The 27,521-nt window shown below is 47.9% G+C and overlaps 1 protein-coding gene across 1 annotated transcript; it reads left to right on the top strand.

Moving 5' to 3' along the window:
* On the top strand, positions 1–27,521 carry LOC128149653 (pinopsin-like). Its single transcript, XM_052805132.1, is given in 6 exon segments — positions 1–529; positions 532–570; positions 3,459–3,610; positions 3,613–3,795; positions 19,804–20,037; positions 27,105–27,521. Coding segments are annotated over 6 exon segments (1,443 nt in total). The 3' UTR covers positions 27,411–27,521.

Raw genomic sequence — 27,521 nt, 5'->3', positions numbered from 1 at the left:
ATGTGTGACGAGGTGGCGCCCGGTCTCAGCCCTCTGGGCGCGGAGGGCCGAGCGGCGCCGGCAGCGGGGCGAAGCCGGCTGCTGACGGCCACACGGTGGAGCACGGCAGGCACAACCCCTGCGCGCCTGCCCTTCAGCGTAGCGGAGCAGGCCGCCCCCCTCGCCCCCGCCCGTGCGCCGGGACCGGCAGAGGCGGCGGAGCCTGTGCCGGCACGGGGGTGCTGCGATGCCCGGCGCGGCCCCGCGGGGATGCCGGCACCCACCGCCGCCCCTCCCGGCTGCGGAGCCGCGGACGGTGCCCGAGACCCGGGCCCGGGCCTGAGCCCCTCCGGGCGGCTGGCGGCGGCCGTCTGCCCGGGGGCCGTGGGCAGCCCGGGCTTCTGCGGCAACCTGCTGGTGGTGCCGCTCGTCTGGCGTTACCGGCCGCCGCGCTCCCCCGTCAACCTGCTGCTGCTCAACGTCGCCCTCAGCGACCTGCCGGCCCGCGCCCTGGGCACCCCGCTCGGCCTGGCCGCCGCCGCCGCCGCCCGGGGGCCGCCCGCGCCTGGCACGGCTTCGCTGCCGCCCTCTGCGGGGAGCGGGACCCGCCCGGCACCGGGGCGGGGGAGGCGGCCGGGAAGGCCGCGGGGGTCCGCAGCCCCGCCCCCCCCGGGGAGGAGGCGGCCGAGGCTGCGCCCGGCGGGGCGGGGGGCGGCAGAGCCCCGGCAGCTGCGGGGGAGCGGCGGGCGAGGAGCCCCAGAGCCGGCAGCGAGGGCCTGGGGGTGCTTGCGTGAGCGCCGGCTGGCAGGAGAGCAGAGCGTGAGGGATGGGGCGTGGGGAGCGGGACCCCGCGCCCGCAGGAGGCGCGGGGCTGGCGCCGAGCTTGCCCCGCTTCGGTCGCCGCTTTTCCGGAAAGAGCACGTAACCCGCCCGGCAGCGTTAAGTGCGAGCCCCGATTCGGGCTGCGACGCGCGCGTTTCTCGCCGCTACCGAGAGCTCCACAAAGAATGAAAACGGAGCAGACGGCTCGGAGTGCCAAGAACCGCAGCTGCTTTGAAATCCCCTGGCTTTCAGGCCTGACCCCAGGTCCCGGCCGCTGGGACGGGCGGCGCTGGGCAGGCCGGGACAGCGTCGCGCACCCCGGGGCAGCGGGAGCGAGGCGGGGGCAGACGAGGGCCCAGGGTGCTGCACTGGGGGGCAGTTGCGATGCTGGGACCCCAGAAGCAGGCCGGCGTGTAGGAGGGGAGCGCAGAGCTCCAGGTCGTGGGGACCGGCGTGACCCCGGGCAAGGGAAGCGTGTTTGCAGAGCAAAACGAAAGGGCATCCACCGTGCGCCTCTGCCTTTACGCAGCCCCTTCCTCGCCTGCCAGACGGGCACACGGAGGGAGACCCACTGTGCAGCAGAGGCGGCAAGGGGGCTGCAGGGACTGCGTCGTCCTCCCAGCTCTGCGGTGTTGCCTAAGCTATAGAAACAGCAGCTTAGAGCAACGGCACTTTGAGCTAAGTTTAACCGTATCTCAGATTTTCAAGCTTCCCAGCGCTGAAAATCGCTCCCAGCCTGCTTTAACGGTCCAGACACCAACACACATCTGTCTCATAGGGGTCAGAAGCTTTACCAGTGGAGTCATTGCTCTGCCCATCAGTAACAGACCTGAACGCCCAGAGGAAAACAGCTTAGCATCGCATCCAGGCTGCACACTGCTGCTTTTGGAGATACTCACACCACTTACACCCACTCTAAAGATACTCGGCAGCAGCGGTTTAGATGTTCGCTGCTACCTCTCTCCCTGATAAAGTTATACAGGCTAGCAAGCGAGCTTTGTGTATGTAAAACCTTTACACACCAAGGGAAGTTTAAACAGAGTATGTCAGCATTAACCAGCAGCTCCAGCTATATTCAGTTGTACCTGCCAGCATCACCTCCAAAATGCAGCCTGGGAGGTAGGTGTGGAGGAGAAATTACAAACTCTAAAATCAGCATTACAAATTATCTCCCCCCCAGCATTACTCTTTGCAGAAGAAATCTTTTCTTTGCTGCCAAGAGGTTTACTCGCCCCATTCATATCCACTGACAGTACCCCAACTGCAAGAGACCCATAAATGTCTCTGCGAGGGCTCAGGAGCTGCCTGCACCCCTGCACGGCCATGCTGAGGCACACCAGGGCGCTTGCTGGCACAGTGGGCTTCATGACATTGTTTTAATCTACATTTCTTCATTACCGCACTGCAATAAATCCATACGAAAAACCCGGGGGGGCTGTGCTTTCCTGAGGGGGGGGTTCAGACTGCTGCACTTTCAAGCTGGCAGAGGCAGAGGGGCACCTCTCACTTTCTGCATCTCAGAAGAGATGCCCTTGCCTTGCCCAAATGCAAAAGTGCATTTGGGTTTTTGCTGACTATTAAAGTTGTCCTCGCGCTTTAGATATGAAAAGCATTGCTTTAATGACCTGCAATTCTTGCCCGTGGAATCAAGTTAGGTTTCAAACCTGACCAACAAAGCACTTGTGTTCCTTATGCTCTTTCTACTTTTTCTGATCTAACACTGAGACACAGATCTTTATTTCGTCTTTGTGGTTTCCTTAGGAGTTACAAATGCTCTGCAAGGAAAGCTCTCCTGGCTCTCACCAGGAGTTTTATTTAAGCAGATTCCTCCGGTGACACACACCCTCTTCCCACTTTCACAGAACCATCTTTTCCCTCCAGCAACTGAAATTTCGTAAGTCAAGTCACTTCCATTCCTCTGCAGTGTCTGCCCTCGCTGACACACATTTTGTTGTGAGAATGCCATGTTCTCGAGGTCCAGCACAACACAGGGCTGGGGGGTTTGTGCGAGTCTCCGGCATTCGTATGGCTGCATAAACACATCCAAGAAGTGCCAGGAGACCGTAACATCTGGGGAGAGGGCAAGGACAGGGAAGGTTGTGTGAAGACATCAGAGGACAGGCATGGACAATAAATATTGTTCCTCACACACCTTTCCTGCAGAGAAAAGAAAAAAAAAAAAAAAGGTGTCTGGGAGAAAGCATAAATCCCAGGAAGCAAAGAGCCAATGTTATCATTTCAAGCAGAAGCAGCGATGCTTAAGGCAGCCTGTGAAGCTGGATAAGCCCTGAACTTTGGGCAAATACAGCTATTAGTCTTTAATCCTTAAGTCTTAGAGGTGCACCAAACACCAAATCTGACAGAGAGACCAGGAGTTTGCTGCAGGTGTCATCCCCCCCGCCCCGAGCACTTAAGTATTAATCAGCATTTATAACAGTCTTGCTTTGGCTGGCTGTATGTTCAAAGACTCCGCAGCTTTTGGTGAGGCAGGTCAGGCTCTCGGCATCTCTTGCTCTCAGGGGACAGCTCCAGCCCCAGTCCTTGCCCACCAGGTTTCCAAAGCCATCAGCCTCATCTTTAGCTTGAGCTACCGCTTTGGGAGGTAGACCAAAGCCGTAATTCAGCCACTTCTCCTAATACAAATGTATGTTTTGAAGCAGGCATCGTCTCACTCATCTCCCTGGCTGTACTTTCTTATGAACGTTACTGCACCATGACAGGAATGACTGAGGCCGATACCACAAACTACAGGAAAACATGGACAGGCATCATCCTGTCCTGGACGTACTCCTTGGTCTGGACTGCCCCCCCCCCCCCCTTTTTGGCTAGAGCAGTTACAGGCCAGAAGAACCAGAGACAATGTGCTCCATGAACTGGCATTCAAAGGACGCTAACAACGTATCCTACATCATATGTCTTTTCATCTTTTGCCTTGTAATCCCTTTTGTCATTATTGTTTATTCATACGGGAAGCTGCTGTGTGCTATAAGGCAGGTACGTAGATTCCTCAACTGCCTTTTTACCGTGACCCTAAACCAAGCAGAAACCAGTGACCACCATTTCACACCTTTATAACTTCTCTGCTGTCTGATGTGCTGCCAGCCTTGGAAACTGGCTCTCATGTGACTCTCTTGGTGACAGACTCCAGTCCACCAGGGCTTTGAAAATCACGCTCAAGTGTAAACAGCTGGAGGTCCCTATGGCAGTTTTGCAGATGAGGGACATTTGCTAGACCGCTCAAGATACTCCCAATTACCCATAATTAAAACTAGGAAGGACTTACCTACCTTGATGACGTTGGTCCTAGGACTTAAATCTGCAGCAAGCCTATGGAGGGGTGAGCATCACCTGCAGGTTCAGAGGCTATACAATCAGTGGAGGGCATGGGAGCTGTGATTTCTGAAGATTAGTGCTTCTTCTCTGAAACCGTAACAGTGAACCCTGCAAAAAAGAGTGCTAAAAAGAAAACTCATACATAATCCAGCTGCTGGCAGGATCCAGGTGAAGCAAGGAGATGCAGTTCAGCAAAGACAAGCTGTGACATGAAACTTACCCCTTGTACACAAAACAAAGCCAATCCATAAATGACCATGAGCTTTTATTCCCAAGATAAGGGATGTTTGCTTTTAATAGTGCAACATTTGGTACCCAACACCATTGGGTCAGCGCTGTCAGGCAGCTGAAAATGCTGATGCAGAAGTTTTGGTCCTCTCGTGAAGAGCATCTGCACTTAGCCACGAGTCCTAGGGAGCAATGCACCAGCGCTGCCTGCTCATGGCACGGCGATGTTGGGAGAGGACCCAGCGGCAGCCTCTCTGTTACGGATCGGCCTGCAGGCAGGCACGGACCAGGTAGCTCAGGCTGGGCCACCTGCTCTCCCTCAGCACAAAGCGAGTATTTGCCACCCTACACAGCTCCGCGCTCGGCCCCTGCGCCCTGGGAGCCCATCCCGGGCTGGGTGCAAGCTCCATCAGTGCTATGAGATCTGGCTTTGTCTCAGCTCCTGCAGCGAATGCCTGAAAGGTAAGAAGCAGTTAGATAAAAAGCACTCTATGAGCCACGTTTGCAGATGTAAACATTTAACTTAAGCTTATTATTGCTCAGGGACTTTGGGCAGAATTAAATCAAATCAGTAGAGATGTTTGAGTTAATCCTCATGCTTTCCCAGCCCGTCATCTCATTACAAATACCTTTTGTTCCCTGTGATAGCAGCTCAGTCCTTGTTGGTCACCCTTTGCTGGGAATGGCGGCTGCTCCTGCACCACCACCAACCTCTCACCTGAGTGCAGGCAGGGGGGCTGGCACTCATGGAACTCCAGTTTTTCCATCTTTTGAAGCTAAAAATACTGGTTTGGATGTGCTGCTTCTTGCAAGTCATTCACAGCAGCTGAGGCTGGAGCAGGTAGTGCCTGCAAGAGAGGCTCTTCCTCTCCAAAGCTCCTCCACAGGCAAGAAACAGCAAGAAAACCTGGTCGGAGAGTTGTCCTCTGCGGGAAGGTTGTGCTGTCCAATGGTCGGAGTGATCTCCGTGGCTCGGTCAAGCTCTCCTGGCTCTGCCCTCTCCAGGGCAGGCAGAGCCTTTACTTCTGCTGGGGCTGCACCTAGGTGGAAACACTGAAGGGTGTAGTTTTCATATTAAATACTCCTCCCACTGATGCATCCATTACATAAAAAGTAATTTTTGGGCTTAGGAGAGCTATCTGTCTTCATGACAGCTTTAGACACTCTCATCAGGGTGAGCATTAGTTCAGGCGGCAGCAGGATTCCACAGCTTTAGCGGAATCCTCTGCAAATGCAGCAAGTGATGGGATCCCTTCAGTGATACGAACTGGTCCTCCAGTGACCACAGTGGCATGGAAAGGGGACAGGGTGGTGGCAGGGGCTGTTGCACCCCCTGTCAGACTGGGGTGACAGGTCTGAAGGTCAGGAGCTGCACTTCCTGGGCTGTCTGGTCCTGCAGGGATCCCAAACCATGGGAAAATAATATGAAAATTATTCTCAGATGGGGAAGAGCCATTTTTGTGCAGTTTGCACAAAGTCTGCACATGCAATGTGTTGTATTTGTTGCATGACCCTGCGGGATGGGCTCCTGAAGCCCCAGCACACAGGAGAAGAGCCAGTTCTGAGGCTCAGCCTCTACCACATCATCATACCTGATTCGCCAGACGCATACCTCTGTCTGGATCTGAGTTATCTTTCCACGAAAGGGGATTTTCCACGAAGAGGGAAAGCCAAAACCGGCCGGTGCTGCCAGATGCGCCTGGGCTCTTTTGGGAAGCTGGGAGGGAGGAGACCTGCAGGGACAGCGAGCCCCAGAGCCTCTCTCCTGCCTCCTGCCCCGGGGCCCACTGCCCACTACCGACTCGGGCTTCTCCCGGGTGGCGACGCTGCCGCTCAGCTTCCCCCAGGGCAGCAAGGTGCAGAAGCAGCAAAATCCCTGGTGTGTGTAAGAGGGAGGAAAAAAAGACTGAACAAAACAAGCTTCACACACAAGCTAAATATTTAAGGAGTTGAACAACGGACGTTTGTGCTTTTAGGTGATCCCAAATTACAGGCAATACTCTGTAAGCCTTTTATCGTGCTTTCAGCTCCTGCTGTGAATAGCTTCCCGTAACCGGGGTTATCTGCACCGCTTACAGGAGTAAAATTGTGGTGGGAGATTGGGGTGTTTGGTTTCAGCCAGGCATGAAAAATTATATCCTTTCGCTTGACACTTGTATTTTCATGCTCTGGTTTCTGACATGATTGTCATCACAGGAGATACGCAGCAATCTTGGAAATCAGACCAGGCTCTCATATTCTCCTGGGCTGCTTGCAAGCAGCTGACAGATCCCACCGTCTTGCTTCAAGCTCACAGTTTCCTTAAACCTTAAGAAAATTGTCACCACTAAGAGAGGATCCAATTTTGCCCCCAAGTCTCGTTTCACACTGGCAGGCAATGGCCAGAGGGAAGGGTTCGCTCTGAGCTGTTTCAAATGAATACCAAAGGAGCTTGAACATATTACAGTACGCTATTGACAATAAATCTGAATACTGAAAACAACCATTAGAAAATGAGGGGTATTTAGGTTTCCAGACACATTAAGCTTTCCTCTTAATTATCTCCTTTCCGAGAAGTCTTTCTGTTTTGATGCTGATTTCATACCTCCCGTGTGAAGCAGGACCCAGGTGAAAGCAAAGGCTGCTGCTTTACCCGGGGGGAGGCTGTTGTGCTGCAAAAGCACCATGAAGTTGTGCGGTGGCAGACAGCTGGGTGCGAGGGTTTACCTCTCCTTCCTGAGGTTCCTGCACAGGAGGCTTCACCGCAGTGCCTCACCGGGATGGCAAAAGCCAGCTTTTCCTCCCACGGTCGTTCCTGTTCCCAAAAGGAAGCTGCGAGCAGAAACCTGCTGGCTGGGGTTTGCTGCAAAGAACAAGGACGCTTTATAATTGCCTTAGTTTTGTTAGCAGACTCTCCAGAGCCTGTTATTTCCCCTATAGCTGAGTATGTAGCTTCAGATGAGTACACAGGATCTCATCCACGCTACATGCCACAGCAGGGAAGCTGTAATCCTTCAGCTCAGATTGACTTAGAAGTTAACAAGAACGACAGAAATGAAACAGAGCCTGGGAGACAGCCCACAACCAGGCTGAGCAAGCTGTGAGAAGCAGGAAAGCAAATCCAACAACGACTTCTTATTTCACACAGCCTGGTGCCCCTAGGAGGTCCTAGGAGCCCAAGCAGGGTGAGAGGACATCGGGCTAGCCCATTTCAGCACTCAGGGTGAAGCACGCGGGTGGCTGCTTGCAGCTGGGGAAACCCTCTGGGACATGAAGCTGGGCAGCGCAGGAAAGCTGGATGCATCCTCCATCCTAAGTCCCGTGGCTGGTTTGAAAAGCTCGGTAGTGTCTATTATATTACTGCTTCAAAGCCATTTTAGCCAGCAGAAACAGTGCGCATGGATGAGACTCTCAAAGACAACTTCAGTGATGCAAACAATTCATGGGCTACCAAAAATGATAGTTTGGGATTTCTTCTAGTACAAATACTTGATAGGCAGCATTAGGTTCACCCTGAGCTCTTGGATGTCCTGAAGAAGCAAGAGATCTTTATGGCTATTCCTGTGTTTCAGCAGTGGGCACAACCCAAGGCATGGGGTGTTAAGATGCCAAGTACATACCTGCTTGGGTAAACCATCTCGTCAAATGTGGTCTGCATCCCAAGTCCCCTGATGGAAATAACCAGCTCACTGAAAGCGACCCAGGCAGCAATTCCCCCATTGCATCCATGAAACTTGCAGGAGACAACCATTCTGCTCCCAGGTTTCAGAATAGCTGTAGTCAGCACATAAAAACCTTAAAAATGCTCACTGGAAACAGATAAATCGTTTTTTGAACACAGGGGTTAGAAAGTCATTATTTAGAGGCTTTGACAAACTTGGCAGAGTCCTCTTACATGAATTGTCAGAATGCAAATATAATCGATTCCAGCTTTTATGTCACTGTATTACAGTGTGGTTTGTTTTTTTTTTTTTCCCTTAATTCACTGACAGGCTACTCTTCTGTCATCTCCTTGACAAATGAATCTGAAGTCCTGCCTCCAAATTATTGGCCAGCATTCATCCTAGTAGATTTGTACATGGGCTCAATACTCTTGCTTTTCCACGCAGAATCCTGCCCTGGGTTGTATAACATCATAAGCGCAGTGACGCAAAGCTCCTGAGGTTTAAGGGAGGTTTAGCAGCTCTTTCACCTCAGACTCCAAATCTGATCAGATCCCCAACTTTCAGTTCCCCTTCTTGTCGCACCCTGCCGAAGCATCCTTCTTCGCAGAGAGAAAAGGAGAAGCACAGTGAAGCAGCAAAGCCCATCAGAGGTCAGGTTCTCCAGCAGGGTTGCAGCCCTATCTCCTGTTCTCCAGCTGACACTTGCACACCAGCCAGGGAACTGGTACCAGCACCAGCGGCCCACGGGAAATTCATGCCCAAAGCCATGAACACCCATGCCAATGCACAGGCTGGCCCGCTGGCATGGGGAGGGCGAGCGGGCAGAGCAGAGCCCCAAGCAAGGCTTGCTTCCCCCAGCACCTCGCAGACGTGCCGGCTATGTGGACCAAAGGCATGCCAAGGACTGTGCTGCAGAAATAACCACATGTGGGCTCTTAAAGCATATCCAGGCTTGTATGGTCCTCACCACCTGCTGCTGGGCCCTCTGAGCCCCCTCGCTCCAGCAGTAATCACAGGCAAGGCAGGAAAAGCCAGCATCTAGGCATGGTTTCCATCAGCCCCCTGCCCTCTTGGTCCCTCAAGTTACAGAAAGGAAAAAAAAATGCAGGAAGGCATTTGATGTATTACATATTAATTTCATTACATTGATCAGCAAGTCCAACAGTTTCTAATGTTGGGGTAATGGTTTCGTACAGCTTGAGCAGAGGAAACTGGGGTAAAAAAGCGCTGTTTTCCAGCAATTTCCTTCCACTGGCAAGAAAGGGAAAGGGAAAGGATGCCATGCTCGTCCTCAAGCATTTATCTAGACAATTACTAATGCTGCTGCAGTGCTTACCCAGAACAAACTGAGACCGAACTGGGAATGTGAGACAAACACATTCCCAAAGGCAGGAAGCATTAAAGCTCAAGTACTGAAACACTTCAGATGCCAGATAAGAGAAATCAGTCTTAAAACAGCTTAACCCAGAGGACCGTGCAGTAACAGTGCAGCCCCAATAACTGAAGAGAGCAAACACCTTTAGAAACACAAAAAATCCACCCACGCACAAAATAACCAAGGAATTGGTTTTCTTTGCTTCATTTAACTTCAATACCAGGGAAAATGCAACTGTGGGATACCTTTATATTTTCCCACTCGAATGGTAGCAGGCACTCTGCTCATTAGAGCTGATTATACTTGGTTCATCTCTGCTGCAGGTTCCCCTGCAGTAAGTGCTCCCTCTGAGAGCTGGAGGAACTCTTCCATTAGCAGCCATAGCTGCGGGCACTGGAAGATCAGACATCTATGTGAACACAAAATACACGTACCATGAGGGCCACAGGCCCATGGTGGCTCTGAAGCAAGGGGCAACACTTGCACCCCTGGGTACTGTGATTCCCTGTGGGACTTGCTTTGACGGCAGGGCACAGCGACTGTCCTTGGCTTTTCCAAAGAGCTGGAGGGGACATACCTTGTGGCCTGCCACTGTGTTTGTGTGCAGTGGAGATTTGTCCAACAGCTGTCACTTACCTGATGAACACACGTAAGGATTTTTCTAGTTGAAAACAAAGCAGCTGTGAACGGGTTTGGGGTTTTTTTTTTTCTCCTCTAGCTCAAATATTTTTCAGCAGGTGCTTCAAAAACTCAGAAATGAAGTGTCCAAGCACTTGCAGTTAGGGAAGCTAAGTTTTGCACAGCACTTTCACCCCAGAGGACAGCAGGGAGCAGCCGTGCCCTGCAGGCTGAGCTGCACTTTCCTTCTTCCCAGAGCACAATCACCAGCCAGTGCCAGAAACCACATTTTCCTCCTCCACTAGCTCCTCGTGATACTCTCTTGTGTATTGCAGGGCTGCGGGGCCAGCCCAGGCTCACATCCCTTGCTGTGCTACCTACCAGGCAGCATTTCTGTCCATCCTATTCTCTGCCCCATCACTGTCCTGGGGTTTCATCCCAAGACCATCTAACCTGCAGGAAAATTGTGCTATGGGAAAGAGAAAGGAGAAATCTGCCCCCAAACTATGTCATTTTATCACCAGGCAAAACAAAAATTAACGAGGAGGCTCAGCAAATGAGCGAACCCCACCTATCTCTAAAGAAGCAGCCCTCGCAGCAGTCCTTGAAGCACTGGTTAAAATCCCCCTAAGTCAGCAAGGCAAATGCAAATTACCTCTCATTAGCAGTTGCCTTGGGAGAACACCCTCTCACCCATCAATCCTCGGTCTAATGATTTGTCTTCTAGGCTTAGCAAAGAAAAATATCACAAAAATTCAAGTCGGGGAGCAAGACTCACTGCCTCAGCCTTCCAGGAGGACTGTGACCGGCCCCCCCGCCCTGACAGTAAGCCTGCACCCAAAGGGGCTCCCACTTGCTCTTCGAGCTCAGACAGCTGTGGGTAGATCTGCAGGGGACTGAATGGAGAGCAAACCACTAACCTGGAGCACGGAGCTATTTCAAGCCTAATACAGCTCTACTCCAAACACCACATCTTTTCCATGATAGCAGCCAGGTTTCACCCCCAAATAATCAAATACTGTACCTGAGTGTCCTGGGAGATACAACAGACACACCACCACATGACCAGCTCTCTGGGTTCACAGAGAGGGCTCCCTCTTCCCTAGGAGAAGAGGTTTAGCACTGCAAACACTCCACACACAGAAGCCCAAGAGTCTTCTCTGAGACCTTCTGCAATTGCAAAGGTCCCACTTAAGAGCGCACATCAGCATATAGCTGCTATACAGACATACTTGGCTGTTATCACATATACTAGCGCTAATTCAGTTAGTTTGCTTTTAAAACATACCCATCCTGGAGCACAGCTATTATTGCCTGTGCTCTTTGGGAGACCAGTGCAGGGTCTCCTGCTCTCCTGGAAGGGGAGGCAATAGGACACCCTTCCTCATGGCTGGCAGCAGCCACCAGGTCTGGGCTTTGCTGCGTGCCAGGACTGACCCTGCCTGCCTGGACACCCCAAAAGACACTCTGGACAGTCTTGGGTGAACATACCCTGAGGGTCCTATTCTGCTGATATTTGATTTTATATCTAGAAATCACATGTTTGAGAAAACTTCCTCTCTCAATGAGAAGAACGTGCTATCATCACAGTCATTACTGATTAATGCATCAAAGAAAGATGCAGAAGGGGAACCAAACCAGTGTGAACATAAGTAGCGCTGAACTATTTTAATATTCATTCTCACTGACAGATGTGCTATGCAGATTAATAACTCCAAAGGACATGCTTCCTTCGAACTGTAAATATTTTCTGCTTTACACAGTTAAGCACCCCAAAGCCTAGAAGCACACCCGCTGCGTTACAGAAAACTCAACAGGAGAAGGACGAGGCAATGCTTAGAACGCAGAAACCTCCCAGCAGCGCTGCGCCGTGCCCGCACTTGGTACTTGAGCTTTTGCAAATGTCAACCACAATGAATTATTTTAATATTTTGATATTTAAAATGAATAATTAACCCTTTTCAGTGATTAAAAGACCTTTCCTTACAGTTATGGAGCCCTCTGTTTATATAGGCAAGTAAGGAACTGAATTTAGATTTAAATTTTAATCTTTAAATCACATGGTCCACCCTTGTGAGGACAGAGGTGAGCGTGAGAGGATGCTGTGAGCATTTTGAGGGCATGTCTGAGCCACAGAGCTCTCTCCCTTGCACAGCACAAGGCCCTTAATATTACTCATCTGGCATCTTCCAAGCCCTCTGAGAGATGAGAAAAATTACTATAGCAGAGGTGAACAACATCAGCACAGTGGATGGAAATGGATTTCTTCTTCTCTCTTTCCCCTCTTGCCTCCCTATAAGCTTTGGCAGAGGTCTGCATTAATATTGGAAACTGCAACTTCCAGAGAGCAGTTGGTAACAGTGGGGCCAGGTCCCTCTGCCCATGCCATGGAAGTCCCTGCAGGGGCTGCGTGATCCCTTTCCAATGGGACACAGCCTGAGACCACCTCCTTTTGGCTACAACCAGCTTTACGTGCTTGTAGCCAAATTTCCACAGTATCATTCTTGTTAATACACTTACCATGGGAGATTTTCCACAGCCTTCATTTATTGGAAAAAAGATGATTTGCGGAGGCAAATCTTCACCTGACTGTTGGAGCTGGGCAGCACCCAGAGCACAGCCTGAGAGTCAAAAGTTTTATTTGGACCTACCAAAAGGGAGTTGTTAGTGTCCCCTCTGTATGAACAGGCAAACTTCAGATATTCTGGCATAAACCCAACTCATTAAGGTATATGAACATATAGTGCGTTTAGGGTTGAAATTGGGGGATTTTAAATACGATTTGATGCATAAGCATTAGTGGGATTCAGGAGCGCAAGACGTTCTGCACATCACGAACGGTCATAACATTTGTCATCTGGTTCCCTTCCCCTGTAGCACAGCTGAGTGAGCTGGAAGTCTCTACAGCACTCCAAAAGCAATGAGATGCTCAGGTCAGCCCAAACTGTGCCTCAGTAACTGAGGGAGTGAAAGGTAAAACAGCATAGGAAAAAGGCAGGGACAAGGAAATATTTGGCTGGGAAAATAGATCACTTATGTGGACTGTTACTAAGCTTCAATAATAAAAAAGTATTCATCTAGTTGAAGATTTCTTTGCATTTTCACATGCCCTTAGAAGAAAGGGTGCCATCTCTCAGCTGCGTGATTCAGAGACATTCGCTCTTGAATCTCTACTTGGGCAAGAAGTGGGCACAGCGGCAGTGTAGGAAGGACCAGAAATGTTGAACAGGGAAAGCAGAGGACCTCCTAAGTGAATCCAATCACGAGGCTCAGCTCCCTCAGGCTACATCTCTTTTGCAAAAAAAAGGATGGAATTCTGGCCAAAATTAATTAGCAGTTTGAGGCAAAAGCAATTTCTTACAGATGTTTTATGCCTCCTTGTGCATAAGGTGTTCCATTATCCATAAAAATTACACTGAGTCACAGGCAAGAAACCAAGCACCAAGAATGCTGTGGTCACGGAAGAAATGTCCAACTGCTACAGCGAAAGTCTCCACAGCCCTCCACCCGCCACCTGCAGACACCCTTCCGTCCTTCCTGGAAATCCTGAGGAAGGTTTTCCAACCTTAAGAATAATTGCATTTTTTTTCTCCTGAAACTAATACCAACTGTTTTAAATCAGTTTCCATCTCTGCTCCCTGCCACTAGCTCAGCTTTGCTTGGGCTGCAGCAGGAGCCAGAAGAGCCTCCTCCCAGTTTGACCGAAGGCAGAGTGGGGAAGCTCTGCTTGTCCCTGCAGAAGGTGGTGGTGCATTTTCTGTGACTTTCAGAGGACCAATAAACCTTTTCCATTTCATAGCTTCTACAAGGAATCGCACACACCTAAAGAACTGATATGAAAAAAAAAAAATAAAAAAATCTCAGAGGGGTTTAGTAACTGCCCTCTTACACATAGGAAAGACCTGGACCCCAACAAGCCCAACCAGCTGGGAACTTGCTTAGTTGGCATCATGCAAGGGGCACTAGAAAAGGTTTGGTTTTGACTCGGACAAAGGAATTTGGGTTTTTGTCATCAGGACAATGATACTGCTAAGCCTCACGAGATGTTAATTTACTAGATCTAGACCAGGTAAGCAGCACACTGGGAAATTGGAGAGACAGAAGTTTCCATGTCATAAACCAGCACTGTTGCTGCCTTTTGCCTCAAGTTATTTTACGTCCTGTCTCCTGGTTTGTTCTTCCTGATTCCTTCTGTGCTGTGCTGCAGTCCAGCCCGCTGGGTTCAAACCTGTTACATTGATGTAAAATCTGTTTTGTGGAGTAAAAGCACAAGGTCTGCCAGGAGCAAAGCACTCCTCTTATGGACGAGCATTAAAACAGAAATATAAGACAAAGTTGGCAACTTGCCTTTCTCACTCTTGTTTTCATGAGAAGGCACTGAATGCATGGGAATTTTAAAAAAGCCTAAGCTCTGAATCAAAGATTATATGAAAATATTTTCATTATGAATGCAGTTAACATGTTTCTAGGTTTTATGATTGCAGCGAGACGCTTTTAAGCATAATTCAAAGACTCAGATTTTAGGAGGGATAGAAAAAACTTCCTTAAAAATAAAATCTAACTGATCTTGCAACATTTCTGGATGGTAGCATCAGCCATTTATTTTCCATGATAAACACCAGTATTTCTTCTCCGAGCAAAACTTTTTTTATTAGCAGGAAAGACCATGAACTACTGTTAAACTGTCCACTGTATCACTGCCCACTGTTCAAGTGCTTCAAGGAAATTCTCATTAAGCCCCAGCAATAGCTTCTGAGGCTAACTGCTTTCCTTTCTGTAAGCACCCTGTTGACTTACTGTTTGAAGCTTTCTGCCAGGCTTCCATTTCTTTTTGCTCAGCCTTTGCTAAACAAGCCCATGCTTGCAGAGGTAGGCTATTCTCATGCCACAGGTCTCATGGACTCTGGACCTCCTGCCCCTGCTCACCACGCTCCCTCAGCAGCCTGCTTTGTGCACAGGATACACCTGATGTCATTTTAAGCACCTCACAGCTCTTTCCAAGCAACACACAGATGTATTGATGTGCACACCTGTAGATTCCCTGACCTGGGTTACGAGCATCAACCAAGAACAGAAGGCACAGAAACACTTCAGAGGCTTGAGAGTTTCCCCTGAAGCATCCGACGTATCTACTGCAAACCGACTACCTACATTTATCAGTTCTCAAAATTAGGGCATAAGCTGATGTGCAGGGACCGTCAAGAAGTCTCACATCCACTTCAGAAGAAATTGGATTGACCTTTAATGTACAGGCAATGCAATTTAATTGCAACTTTTTTAGGTTATAGGCCGGTTCTCTAGTATGTATTCAAGTAACTGCAGCTATTAATTAGCTAGGGCAAAGTATAACTGTATATATCTGATTTCATAGCTCTCAGGCACTATTTCTTGATGCACAGAATCAAGGCAGTGATGTCTGAAGGTGGTTCAGCTGCTGCCACGGCTCAGGGGTGCCTGTGCTGCCCATTTTAGAGAAATACAGCAACTTTATTCATGTAAGCCAGGGGCCTCAGCTGCTATGCTCAGGCCACTGCATACCCAATTTGGTTGAGATTTTTTTCCCCTCTATCTCCCTTTCTTCCAACCTTTCTCAAGGATCCTTCTCCTAGTCCCATTAGTGTCCTTGTCAACTCTCCAAGCTTTAAATACTATGGTGGTTTCACAAAAACAAACAAACAAACAAAAAAAAGAGAGAGAGAAAACATAGTCAGTCCTTCACCCGAGATTCTCAGATCAATCTGGGGATTCAGGATTTAATCCCAGTGGGAGATTCATGTCTAAACCTCCCAGGTGGCCATGGGTATACTCCGCTGTGCTCTCCAGTCCTGGATGTGACTGAGCAACTTCCATACCCATGGCTGAAAATGCATATTTTACTTTCCTAGCAATGTGATGACTCTGTTATTTCTGTCCAGTATGTGTCAGCAATATCAACCAGGAATTTGCTGTGTCCACAGTGACCTCTATTTAAACCTGTTCTTATTGTTTGTTGCATTAGTTTCTCATCCATGTCCTTCTCCTGTCCGTGGCATCCCCTGCCACACCACATAAGCACTGCATTTGTGAGCATTTTTGCCTAAATCATTCCCCCTACACTAGGAGGATGGATGTGTAAGTTCCCAATTATGGTGAATGAAAAAAAAAAAAAAGAGGCAAATTATCACTTCTGCGGGTTGAATCACCTGCAGTTATGTAAAGTAACTTATCTATTAAGTGATAGAGCTCAGCACAGGGACTGTCCTGTGTTCACAGCCATCTCCACCATGGATCCCGTCTAAGAGCAGAAGTTAATACAGAGCACAAGCCCATTGTGGTTCACAGTGTCCCAGGCAGAAGCAAACAGGCAGCACAACAAACTCCTGCTGCATCCAGCAAATCCCCCGAATCCGTGGGTTGCATTACAAGAGTGCATACTCCATCAGCTCATATAGAAATGCCTATATAATGTATGGCATTAAATACTTCATTGGCACCTTCAATGTTTGGCACCTTTGTGATCAAGCTTCAGCTGAGCTTTAGCTGGAAAGGGCACAGTGAAGACTGTTATGGTAAGCTCTCAGATGAAAAGGACAGCTTACAGGCAGAATGAACGCCCAGTAACATTTCCAGTACATTAACCTTCTTTCTGCTCACATAAGTTGCCACGGGATGTGACTCCAGCCCATCAGGAAACTGTCTTCTCACTACTCAGCAATGGTTCCCAATGTGAGCCTTTACTGCCTGCCCATGGCAGGGACTGAATGCAGAACAGAGCCCAGGAGAAACGTGGTCAGGACCTTACCTGGGTACGGCAGATGTTTGCAGAGATTCCCAACTATTCCTGACCTTTTTGTTAGTTTTCCAGGTAAAAATTAGCACCTATGAGATGCATGTGAAAATATCACTGTAAGAGCAAGACGTGACCAGGGCCTCCAACTACACTGGAGATGAACCCTCCCAATCCTGCTAACTCGGTGTGAAGTTCTAGAGACAGGAGTACCTAAAATAACGATTCATCAGGAGAGTATTCTGTCTTTGGCCACAAGCGATGCCTAAAGAGGGACAAACCAAAGTACACCGGACCACACGTGCAACATATGGAATGATCAATATAGAGGCATCACAAATTTTAGAAAACTGAAACAAACATTTTTTAGGAGAAACAGATGCTCAATTCCCAGCAAAAAACAAAGATGTAAAAGCACATATTCTGCGGCTGTTTTCTGTACCAAAACCTACAGAAGTGGTGAGATTTTTTTACTCCTTGCACAGCAGATTGAGGTTTAGATTTTTGACCGAACCAGAAGTGAAGGACACTTTACACCAGCTCAGTGCACTGCCAGGGTAACCCCGCACTAAATTCCTGCAGCGGCATCACTGCTGTTAGCTGTAAGCCAGAAACAACCCGGGCTGACTTTCCAGCCTCTATGGGACAGCAACTAAGGACAAGCTACCTGGGCCAGACTTGTGCTCTTACTTTCCCTGGAAGTTATCAAGACAAAACTAAACTGAAAGCCCACAGTGCCACTCATCAGCATCACACAGCTGTTTGCTTTTGTCCATCTAGAGAAGTCGATCCGATGGCAAGTCTGGGCACAGCCCTGGAGTTGTTTGGTACATCTGAGTCACCAGCCACTGATGATGGGCCAGCAACATTTCAAGGTTGCTGAGTTTGTTCAGTTTTGCAAAAGTTTTCTGCGTGTGCCTTGAACATTAGTATCAAGGTCTCAGGTTTCCTGGACTGACCAGGGGAGCCTCACAATTGAAAGCAAAAGTGCTTCAAGGAGAATTACAGAAGTAGGAGGATATTCAAACTTCCTGGCCTCGTAGAATGAAAATAATAATTTCCTACTGCTGGCAAGGAAATTAAAACCTTTCCTTGCTTACCCGTGAAGCCATTCCATGGCAGCATCAGTTTGAAAACTGCAAGCTTTTCTTTTTTTAAGAAAAGGAGAAAATACTTAAAAAGAGAGTAATACATGATATAGGTTTGCCTGAGACGCGTGTTTTGTGCTGGTAGAACACACACCATCAGAAATACCCCACTAGCTTTATGTTGGTGTTCAACCCAGTGACAAGAAGCAGCTTTTTCTTCCTGCTTAACTGTCACACCACATCAAGATATTCAGAAAGAGATATGGAGACCAAGCAGTACACCAGCTGCCCTGTGACCTGAGCTCTGCTAAAGGGTCCTAAGTGGGAAATACCTCCAGAGCCCTCCTTTCACACCCAGCCAAAAAAACCAGGCTGGTTTTGATCTAGAAAACATCCAGAAAACATCTGTCTTCTCTGACCTCACCTGAAGCAAGAGGAAAGAGTCATTGGGTTGCCTTCTCTAAAATCAATACAGGCATTACCCTGAGCTTTGTTAATTTGAAGATAGAAAAAAAAGGAGCTTTGGTTTTCCTTGAGGTGCACTGCTCACAAGCCATCGCTCGCCACCTGCCCCGGGTGTCTCCTGGCATGGGAGGGAGGACAGAAGGGTCTCAGGAAGGCACAAAGAAATGGGGATTTTGCATGGGGGTGAAAGACCCTGGGCAGCCACCTGCCGCTGCCTTTCAGTGCCTCTTCTTAAGAGCCTAAAAATCAAGCGCACATGATGCAAAATGCAACTCCTCTTCCATTTCCATCCCACTACCCATGCGCCCCAATCCAGCTGTTTCTACTTCATCACACAGCCTGAGCACCTTGTAAAGTTTTATACCAAGTTGTGGCAGATTTTAAAAATCTGAACACAGGAAAAATGTCATACAGAATTCATATCAACTCCATGAAATACAATATAAGAAGATAAATGCAAGCTTTCTGTTTGAGATGTCTGTGAATAAATCTGAGCTACTGACACCTGTGGGTGTCTCCAAGTGAAATATTCACTAAAGGAAATATTTTAACAACTTTATTTGCCTTGTGGCAAATACTACTTTTTTTCTTTTAAATCACAGACAAGTGTCATAAAAGATTTCATTTGCACATTAACTGGATACTTATAAAGTACTTGGTATTCAAGTTCCCTCAGCAGGCAATTACAGATATGTTCTACTTTTTGAACAGTTTTGGTTTGGTTTTTTAATTAGTCTCAAGGTGACTTCCAGCACACAAATACATCCTGCTGGATTCCCTGTAAAACTGCTTGTAACAGTTTTTTGTGCTTACTGCAGCACTTTGCAGTGCAGGCATTACACAACAATCAGTAAAAGGTACAATTTTCAAAACATACTGAAAACTAGGAAACAAGGGTGAGGCATGAGACAGCAGTATTTATATACAGTATGATTTACTTACGAGTACGTGTGAGCCTGAAGTCCAGAGAAGGAGCCTGTTGTAAATCAGTTGAATTCAACTGCTGACTTTTCCAACGGATTCAGGGGAGAAAGGTCTCTCAATTCCTTGTCCTTCATGTTCTTGCCTGTCTCCTGTCCTGCCCCGGTGGCCTCTGGGTACGGAGAATTTCATCCTTGGCTGGGTACATCACTACTGGTAGGACTCAGACAAGCAGTCCTCCAGGGCCAGTTAGACCAGGGCAGTTTCCCCCTTCTTCCCTCCTGCCCAAGATACTCACATTAAATGCTGTGTAATTTGGAGAAAGCTGGAGAAGGCCATTCTGGATAAACAGCACTATCACTAATCCTAATTCCAATTGTTCTGTACCAACTGCTAAAAACCCTGCCCACATCGGCCAGCTCTTCTCCAGCCAACAGGATTTCAGATGACCCTCCCATCTTCCACCCTGTCCCTAGCGCAGCCACTCCAGGAGCTTCCATGCATGATCTTCTGCTCCCAGTATGAGAAGTGTTAATGGTGTATTTGTGCCTCTCTCCCACCCAGGTGGGCGGCATCAATAAAGGGATGGGCCGGACCCGGGAGCAGTGCATCCTGGTCATGGTGGTGGTGATGGTAATTTGCTTTCTCCTTTGCTGGCTGCCGTATGCAACTGTGGCACTTATAGCTACGTTTGGGAAACCTGGTCTCATCACCCCGGCTGCCAGCGTCATCCCATCCATCCTTGCCAAAAGCAGCACAGTCTATAACCCCATCATCTACGTATTTCTGAACAAACAGGTAAGTAAAATGTTACCCTTATGTTTTCTCAGATTCAGTGTATGCAAGAAGTAAAGAAATAATGAGGGGAAATAAAGAGTGTATTGGTGAGATCACTGAAAAAACATATGAGAGGGAAGCACAGAAAAAGGGCTACGAGGAGCAAATGTAATTGATAAGTCTGGAGTTTTGGAAGCTGGATAACCAACTTCCCCCATGTCAAAATAGCAACTGATGGTCCTTCCTTTCCATTACGTAATTTGATGAACAGCAAGTTAAATGTGGAGGAGAAGAAATCAATGTTCTGGCAAGCATGAAGGCACCAGATATTGCCTGAAGTTGATTCAGATACATGAAGTCTTGTAAGGATGCAAGCCTTTGCTACCCTACACCATGCTCCTGGCACAATGCATTGCCCACAGCAACTCCTGTTCTTTGCAACCACAACTTTCTCTTCCCCGATTACTCTTTTAATCACCCCTCAAATCCTTCAGTCACTCCTCTGTCTCACTCTGCCCCTCACAACAGCTGGTGGGAACCATGACCACTGAGAACCTGCCTGAAAACACTGCTGGAGGAGCTGACCTTGGAACAGGGGACAGCACAGCTTGCTTCAAATCCTGTGTTTCCCTCCTACCAGCCTCTGCCATGCAAAAAATAGATGTCAGGAGGGTACCAGGCAAGGGGCTGTAGGTGTACCTGGGGCTGTACTTCCAGCTAGAGGGCTGGCCTTAGGACAACCTTCACCAGATGGTAAATGCAAGACAGAGGCTTGATAGTATCTTTAGCATTGGGCACAGAAAGTGAATAACTGTGATTTGCCATATCCTTCCAGCAGGACATGAATTTCTGGCCCTGCCCAGCTCCATCTCAGAATAGCATCCCCGTTCTCTTTACTCAGTCAATATAACATATCAACAACTAAAAGAAAGACACAAAGTCACAAAAGACAGAGAGAGATTGACTGGAGAGGACATGCATGTTTTACTAACGAACCTGAGCAGTGTCATTTACTAGGGCAGATCCAGTTAACTAACAATGGAGAACCAAGATGTAGGAGGCAAACTGTTGGGAAGGGTACTCAGCAACCTCTAGCTTAGGAAATTCCACCAAAATGGATAAGCCAACAGACCAGTGAGCACTGAGTGTTGGTTCCTGCAGACTTTGGAAGATTCTACTAGTCCAGTTTAAGTGAAATTTGTATAGCAAAGCCCATACCACTGAAATTAATGAAATATCTAATTTTACCACCCATCAGGCAATCCAGAGTCACAACATTTGATTATCAGGATTATTCATAATCTCGACAGCATGATTTGCACCCGTAACGAACCTACCACCACATTCCTTCCAAAAGACACTACTCTCTTTGCAGACTCCTAGGAGCTAAAATGCACCTGTCTTCTCAAATACCCTCATCTCCCCAAAGGCGAGACAGTTTTCCAAATATGACAGCTCATAGGACTGACCCACAATTTCCTTTTGCCTGACCCATTTAGTAACACTGTGGCACAGAAGACAGCACAGCAAGATCTGTACAGAGCCAACCACAGACTGCAAGGGCTTCACAACTATAAGACCTATTTTCTTAATAGAAAGTTCTAGGTTTCACAGATGATGTTACAAAGTTTCCAGATACAGTTTTTGCACTTCACTTTTTAAACTAGCTAAAATAGTCAATTGATATTTGCTGCTCCTCACAGAATAAAACATAACTGATCTGTAATGACAAACAAAACTATCTTCTTCGTGGACACTAGTTTTTTCTTTGATGTTTCCATAAGGCAGTTTAGTTTCATCCTTCCTGTGCCATAGTAAGAAGAATGGCTCTATCATGGAAGAACGTGTGATGCTCAGAATACGTGAAAAGTGCAGAGGCAAATGGCACATACGTCCATGGAAAAAACACCTTGTCACATATTGATTCATTCCCTTTGGAAACTGACTAAAAAAATTGCTGCATGCATAACAAGTGATCCCTTTTATTCAGCCAAAAGAATGAATTTCATCCCCGTCAGAGCAGCACGTCCTGAGCATCACCCTCACCTCCACGATGAACGGCGTGCTGCTGGCGTCAGCGCCGGGGTGACGTTAGCCCTGTTTCAGGGCAGATGTGGCACCTCAGGTCTGATGAGGAAGGCCAGGATAAAAGACCCCTCTAAGCTGAGTGTGATGCTGGCTCGGGGGGATCGGGCTCCGTGGTGCTGGCAACCCACCCTGGTACAGCTCACCAGGCACTCCCTGGCTTTGCTGCAATGCCAAAGAGGAACAGAACCACCCACCTTTAGGCAGCTTGAAAAGGCATTGGAGCTCCCCTGGAAATCTTTCTGTACTTCTACCTTGCTGAAAGGTGCCCCAAAATACCACCTCTTTTTCTATTCAACGCAGAATAGAAGAGAGAAATGCCTCATAACACCATGCAGCTGTCAGTTCAGCCCAAGAGTACCCACTTTTACTTCAGCCCTCCTTTTCTCCCCTTCAAAACTCCAGGTACAGATACCCAGGCACCAGTAACAGGACTATTCCTCCTCAACTGGGATTTGATTGCCCTGCCAATTTTCAGTCTTCGATCCCTCCCAGCCCCTCAAATAGAAATTGTGAGCTGAGGCTAGGTGAAGGCTAAAGATGCTGTGCAGATTTGGGGTCACATTTCCACCCATGCCACTGCCTGCTCGGGAGGATGCCAGAGCCTTCACACAGTAGCATGGGGGGAAAGACAGACCCTCCCGTGACGACTTGTGTCTGTTTGACTGCTCTAAAACCTCCTTGCTGACCTGAGTTTGCATCCCCTGAAACACACACAGCATGAGTTCACATTTGTTAAGTTAATACACTCCTCAACTAGATTCTGGCTTGTATAGTCAGGAGGCTGTCAGGGTCTAATCTCTCTGGAAGAAAATTGTTCATTAGATAAAATAAAGGAGTAGAATAGAAGCTTTATAAGGCCATCTATCTGCTTTTCTGTCACCCGCTCTGTGCAAAGGTTTCTCTCCTTTCTTTTTCCTGATCCAGTAAAAATGGGCCCTGTAACTCTTGCTTTGTGCCTCTTACAGTACTGTTTGTATTTGCTTTTCTTCCCTCCTCCTGCTGCTAATTAGTCCCTAGGGCTCAAAAAGCAGGTTTCTTTCTCAGTGCACTTAGTTGTACTTTGTCTGAAAAGTTCCCAGAAATGGCCAAACCAGAAAATATACTCTCCCTTAATCAGCACACACAGGATTTCTTCAAATAGTGTCAGCTGCACCCAGCGATGCCGGGAGAGGGAGGCTGATGTGTGCAACTCCCCTGCCGGGCTGGAGACGGCTGGGTTTCATCAGAGCCCTTCCCCATGCTCAGGGAGGGGGAGGACCATGTGCTGGTCCCAGCTGTAGTCCCACACCCAGCACAGGGGAAACTCCTGATCTAGCAGGGGAAAGGTTTCAAAATGATGAACCTTCCCCTTTCCCCTCCCAGTAGGCTATGTCTTCTTGTGCAAGCAAAGGAAATACAATGCTGTTCACAAGAAAAAACATCAAGGTGATACACAGCACACAACAGGCAGGAGCTGGGGTAGCCCCTTGTGCAGGGACAGAGAATAAAAGCTCAGAAGAGGAGGGGGGATGAACAGAGATCTACGGAGAACAAGCAGAGAGCATCAGAACTAGTCCAGTCCCTCAATCATCTTCAGCTCCATCAGACCACTAAGTCAGGCACGTTTCATTGATCTTTGCATTCTGGTATTACAGCAGGTGGATAATTTGTTTCTCTGAGTCTGGCAAATCCTCCACTTGAAATGATTTTTGGAAGCTGTTAGGAAGCACAGATAGTAAATCACACTATCTTGAAAACAAATGATGATGGTAAAGAATTTATTTGAAGTCTGGCAGTAACTGTGGGTGTTTTTACTGGGGCATAAGAAATTCCCAGGGAGTAAAAAGTTTCCATGACACCGTCCATCAGCTCTACTCACTGTCACTCACAGCTCGGGGGAGTACATTGCTTTTTCTGCTTGTGCTCAGCCTCCTGCAGAACTCCCTGACTTCTTCCCTGCAACACGAACAATTCTTTCCCTTCTCCTTTATTATTTATTTTTAAAAATAAATTCTCTCATGAAACTGCCTGGAACATTTGAAGAAATATTACCATCCCTCACCAGGGGAAAAGCACCCAAACAGACCAACAGCTGCTAGTGCTTCACTGTGCTTACTACCGTGCTAAACCTTGCTCCCACACTCAGGAGCAGCACCAGCCAGAGCCAAGCTTATAAACTGCAGCATCATGACCTGTTGGTCCTGGTACCCAAGGGAGAGATGGAAGCGCTGAGCTAATTACAGTAACTAGTAACCGCCATCTCAGCCCACATCCCGTTGCAGAGACATGAAGAAGTCTGGCTGACTCACAACTCACCAGCTTGCTCTGTACCTGACCCATTCCCATGGCCAGAGTCTCCATCCTGCAAACATAACTGTGCATTGCTTCAAACACCTGCAACCCCAGTTAAATCAAGAGAGGCAGTTTAAAAATAACAGGCTAATCTTAACATGTTCATGGGCTGAAAGGATCACTCTATGAAACAACACAGACTGTGTGGAGGAGTTATCTTTTCTACAGATGCTTTCTTAATTACTCTTTTTACTAAATAGATTGCTTAGAGGCAGCAGGTAGACACAAATTAAACTGGGTTTATCTGTGTCAAACACATCCCTTAAGTTCACCAGAAACTTTTACTACTAGGGTTACCTACATGCTTTGTTTCGTATTTTTTTTCCTAAATGCCACTTGGCTTTCATCGCTCAGTTAGTATTCTAGCAGCGATCAGTGTTCAGGTTTCTATATTCAGTACGGACCACCAAGGAGTCAATACTCTGAGTTTCACTGTGCTCAAGAGAGGAGACAGTAGTCTGACCTTTTTGGCTACTGGATCATCTAACTGGTCACAGAATTTTTATTCCTGTTTTGAGACAGGGGTTTTCTTGACCCCTGAGTAACTGTCAGCACCCCCTGAGATAGCAGCTAGCTATGCCAATGAGCACCAGAGCACAGACTAGCTAGGAGCCAGCCCAGCCCTCGGCAAGAGGGGCTCTTGCAGGACCATCCATCTGCCAGCAGCAATCCAGCACCCGGGGAGTTACAGCCTGTCTGGTACCATGAGACCTGCACCAGAATCACCCCCTCGCCCTTACACCCAACCCAGGGTGTTTTTCTCCAGCAGCATCCCTGCTGCCTTTTTGCTTTACAATGATTCACGGGGCATTTTGCAAACTCAGGGCTGAGCAAGGACCGGGAGAAGTGCTGCACCCATGGCTGCACCCGCCCTCCCACTTATGGTGCAAACAGGAGATGCTGGTCATCCAGATAACCATGTTCAACACTGACAGCATTCCTGATGCTATGGAAATGTATAGGAGAGACCTTGATAACTGGTACAGCTTTCATTTCCCTCTAATTTCATGGTATTTCTAAAACAATTCTATGTTCAGGCTTCCTTCCCTACTTTGGTAAATCAGGCTGGATAAAATCAAAGAATAAGCCAGATAAAATGAGACTCCTAGGCTGTAGCAGTAATTTCCTAGGGATTAAGCGACTACAGAAAGATGGCTGATAAGAACCTCACTCACCCACGTGAACTTGACCACGAGGTGTGGGGGGGACAGCAAAACCCAGAAAAATAGACAATATTCCCCACAAGTTTTCAAGCTGCTTAATATTTCAATGCTCAGTGGTGAGAGGCTGATGAAAAAATTTTAATTATTTTTATTACAAAGAAAGTCTTTAATTCCTGAGAAATTTCAGTTTCTCGTTAAAAAAAGGAATTTCAGCTGACGCAAAAATTGTGTGAAACTTTTCAAAAGCCATTTTCCCCAGCAAGCAAGTCTGCCGACAAAAAAGCTGCATGACTTTTTACTTGGCTTGTTGATTTTACTTTACTTGTTGATAGCAAGAGTTGTTGGAGCTTGTTGCTATCAGCTGTGCTGTACAGAGAATTACCATTAAAGTCAGTTTGGACTCTCAACCCTAGAGAGGTCAGCTCTCAGTATTTGACTCTGCATCTAAAATATGTATTTCTTCTGCTACAGGCAAGCTTCCTTAACTTCATGCAACAGCCTCCCTCCACCCTCAGATGCACAGTATGTTTTGCCATGCAACTGAAAAAATCCCTCAAATAACGGATGTTGAACCAGCCCCATCTGAGAACTTAAACCAAGCACATTACGCAACTTTTCATCTTTTCCCTCGTCAAACACAAATCAAACCAGCCAACATTGCTTTCATTGGTGATTCAAATAGCTCAATCCCTACCATGCTTTTAGTAATGGGATAGATCAATAACCTGACCTCAAGGCTAGCACGAGTGATCCGTCAGCGCTCCCCAAAATCTCCATGCTGCAGCAGACTGACTGTGTTTGCATCAGAGCATGCAGTCAGCTCAGTCAGCTAACAGGTTCCTACAAACCTGAAGACAGGCTGAAAAGCATTTAGTCCTTTCTATTCTCTGTATTGCTATATAGTCAGTAATATTTGTATTAAAATTAAAACACAGGATGACTGTTACAGGCCTGTCTGGAACTCTCCCCTCCATACTACTTTTTAATCAAGGGACAATGAAAATATACATTGATCTAAAAAATGAATTTAAAAACCCAACTGCCCCCAAATAAATACGGCATCCAATCTGCAAGCAGGCAAAATGCCCTGTCTGGATTTTAGCACTTTACCTGTCCTCTGTAGTGCTGAAAAACTGCAGTGGTGCTAACACTGCCTTCTTCATGAAATATCAGCCAAAATGACTTCTATTTTCCTTGGGTTTATTCTTCTATTGATATTCCCAGTTTGTGTACCCAGATGAAGGGAAAAGGCAGGCAGCTCTTTCCCCCCAGCTCCTGCTCCCCGAGACCCCATCCCACCTTAGCTTATAGAGACCTTGACCTCAGCACAAGCTCCCACTTAGCACAAGGACAACTTCTCATACAAAATATTATTACATCCATGTTTTTTTAGGACCGTTCCGGGAACTTAAATGAATATAAAGACCATAAGATGAAGCCTGTCTTACAAAAAGCAAAATGAATAAAATTCCTGCTAACTTGCTTTTCTCTACGTGTGTGCGATAGTTTCACAGGTGCTTTTGGGCGCTTCTGAGATGCAAGAAAGCAACCGTGAACTCCAGCAGCAAGTCCTCATCCAGGTCCTGCCACACGCTGCAGCGGGCGCAGGGCGACGCCGGCCCCGCGGCAGCTGCCTCGGCCAGGCAGCCCTGCGGCGAGAGCCCGGACCCCGCCGGGAACGCGCACCCACCTCCGGAAGGGACCCCAACAGCTAAAAGAGCTGTGCTGGTGGCTCACTACGGCGGGCCAACACCACGGCCTGCCACTGCGTTTGGGGAGTTTGAGTCCAGACGTGAGAGTTTTGCCAAATAACCTTGGTTTGTGGCATCGTTTCTAATGAAGACTTGCCTGTCTGCTTCCTCAGAGGTTGGTTTCACCAATAAGCCATTTCCCCGTTTCTCAAAGACTCTTCCCTAATCAAAA

The sequence above is a fragment of the Harpia harpyja genome, chromosome 12, assembly GCF_026419915.1.
Source record: "Harpia harpyja isolate bHarHar1 chromosome 12, bHarHar1 primary haplotype, whole genome shotgun sequence".
NCBI classification, from domain to species: Eukaryota; Metazoa; Chordata; class Aves; order Accipitriformes; family Accipitridae; genus Harpia; species Harpia harpyja.
This window is presented reverse-complemented; position numbering and strand designations above follow the sequence as displayed.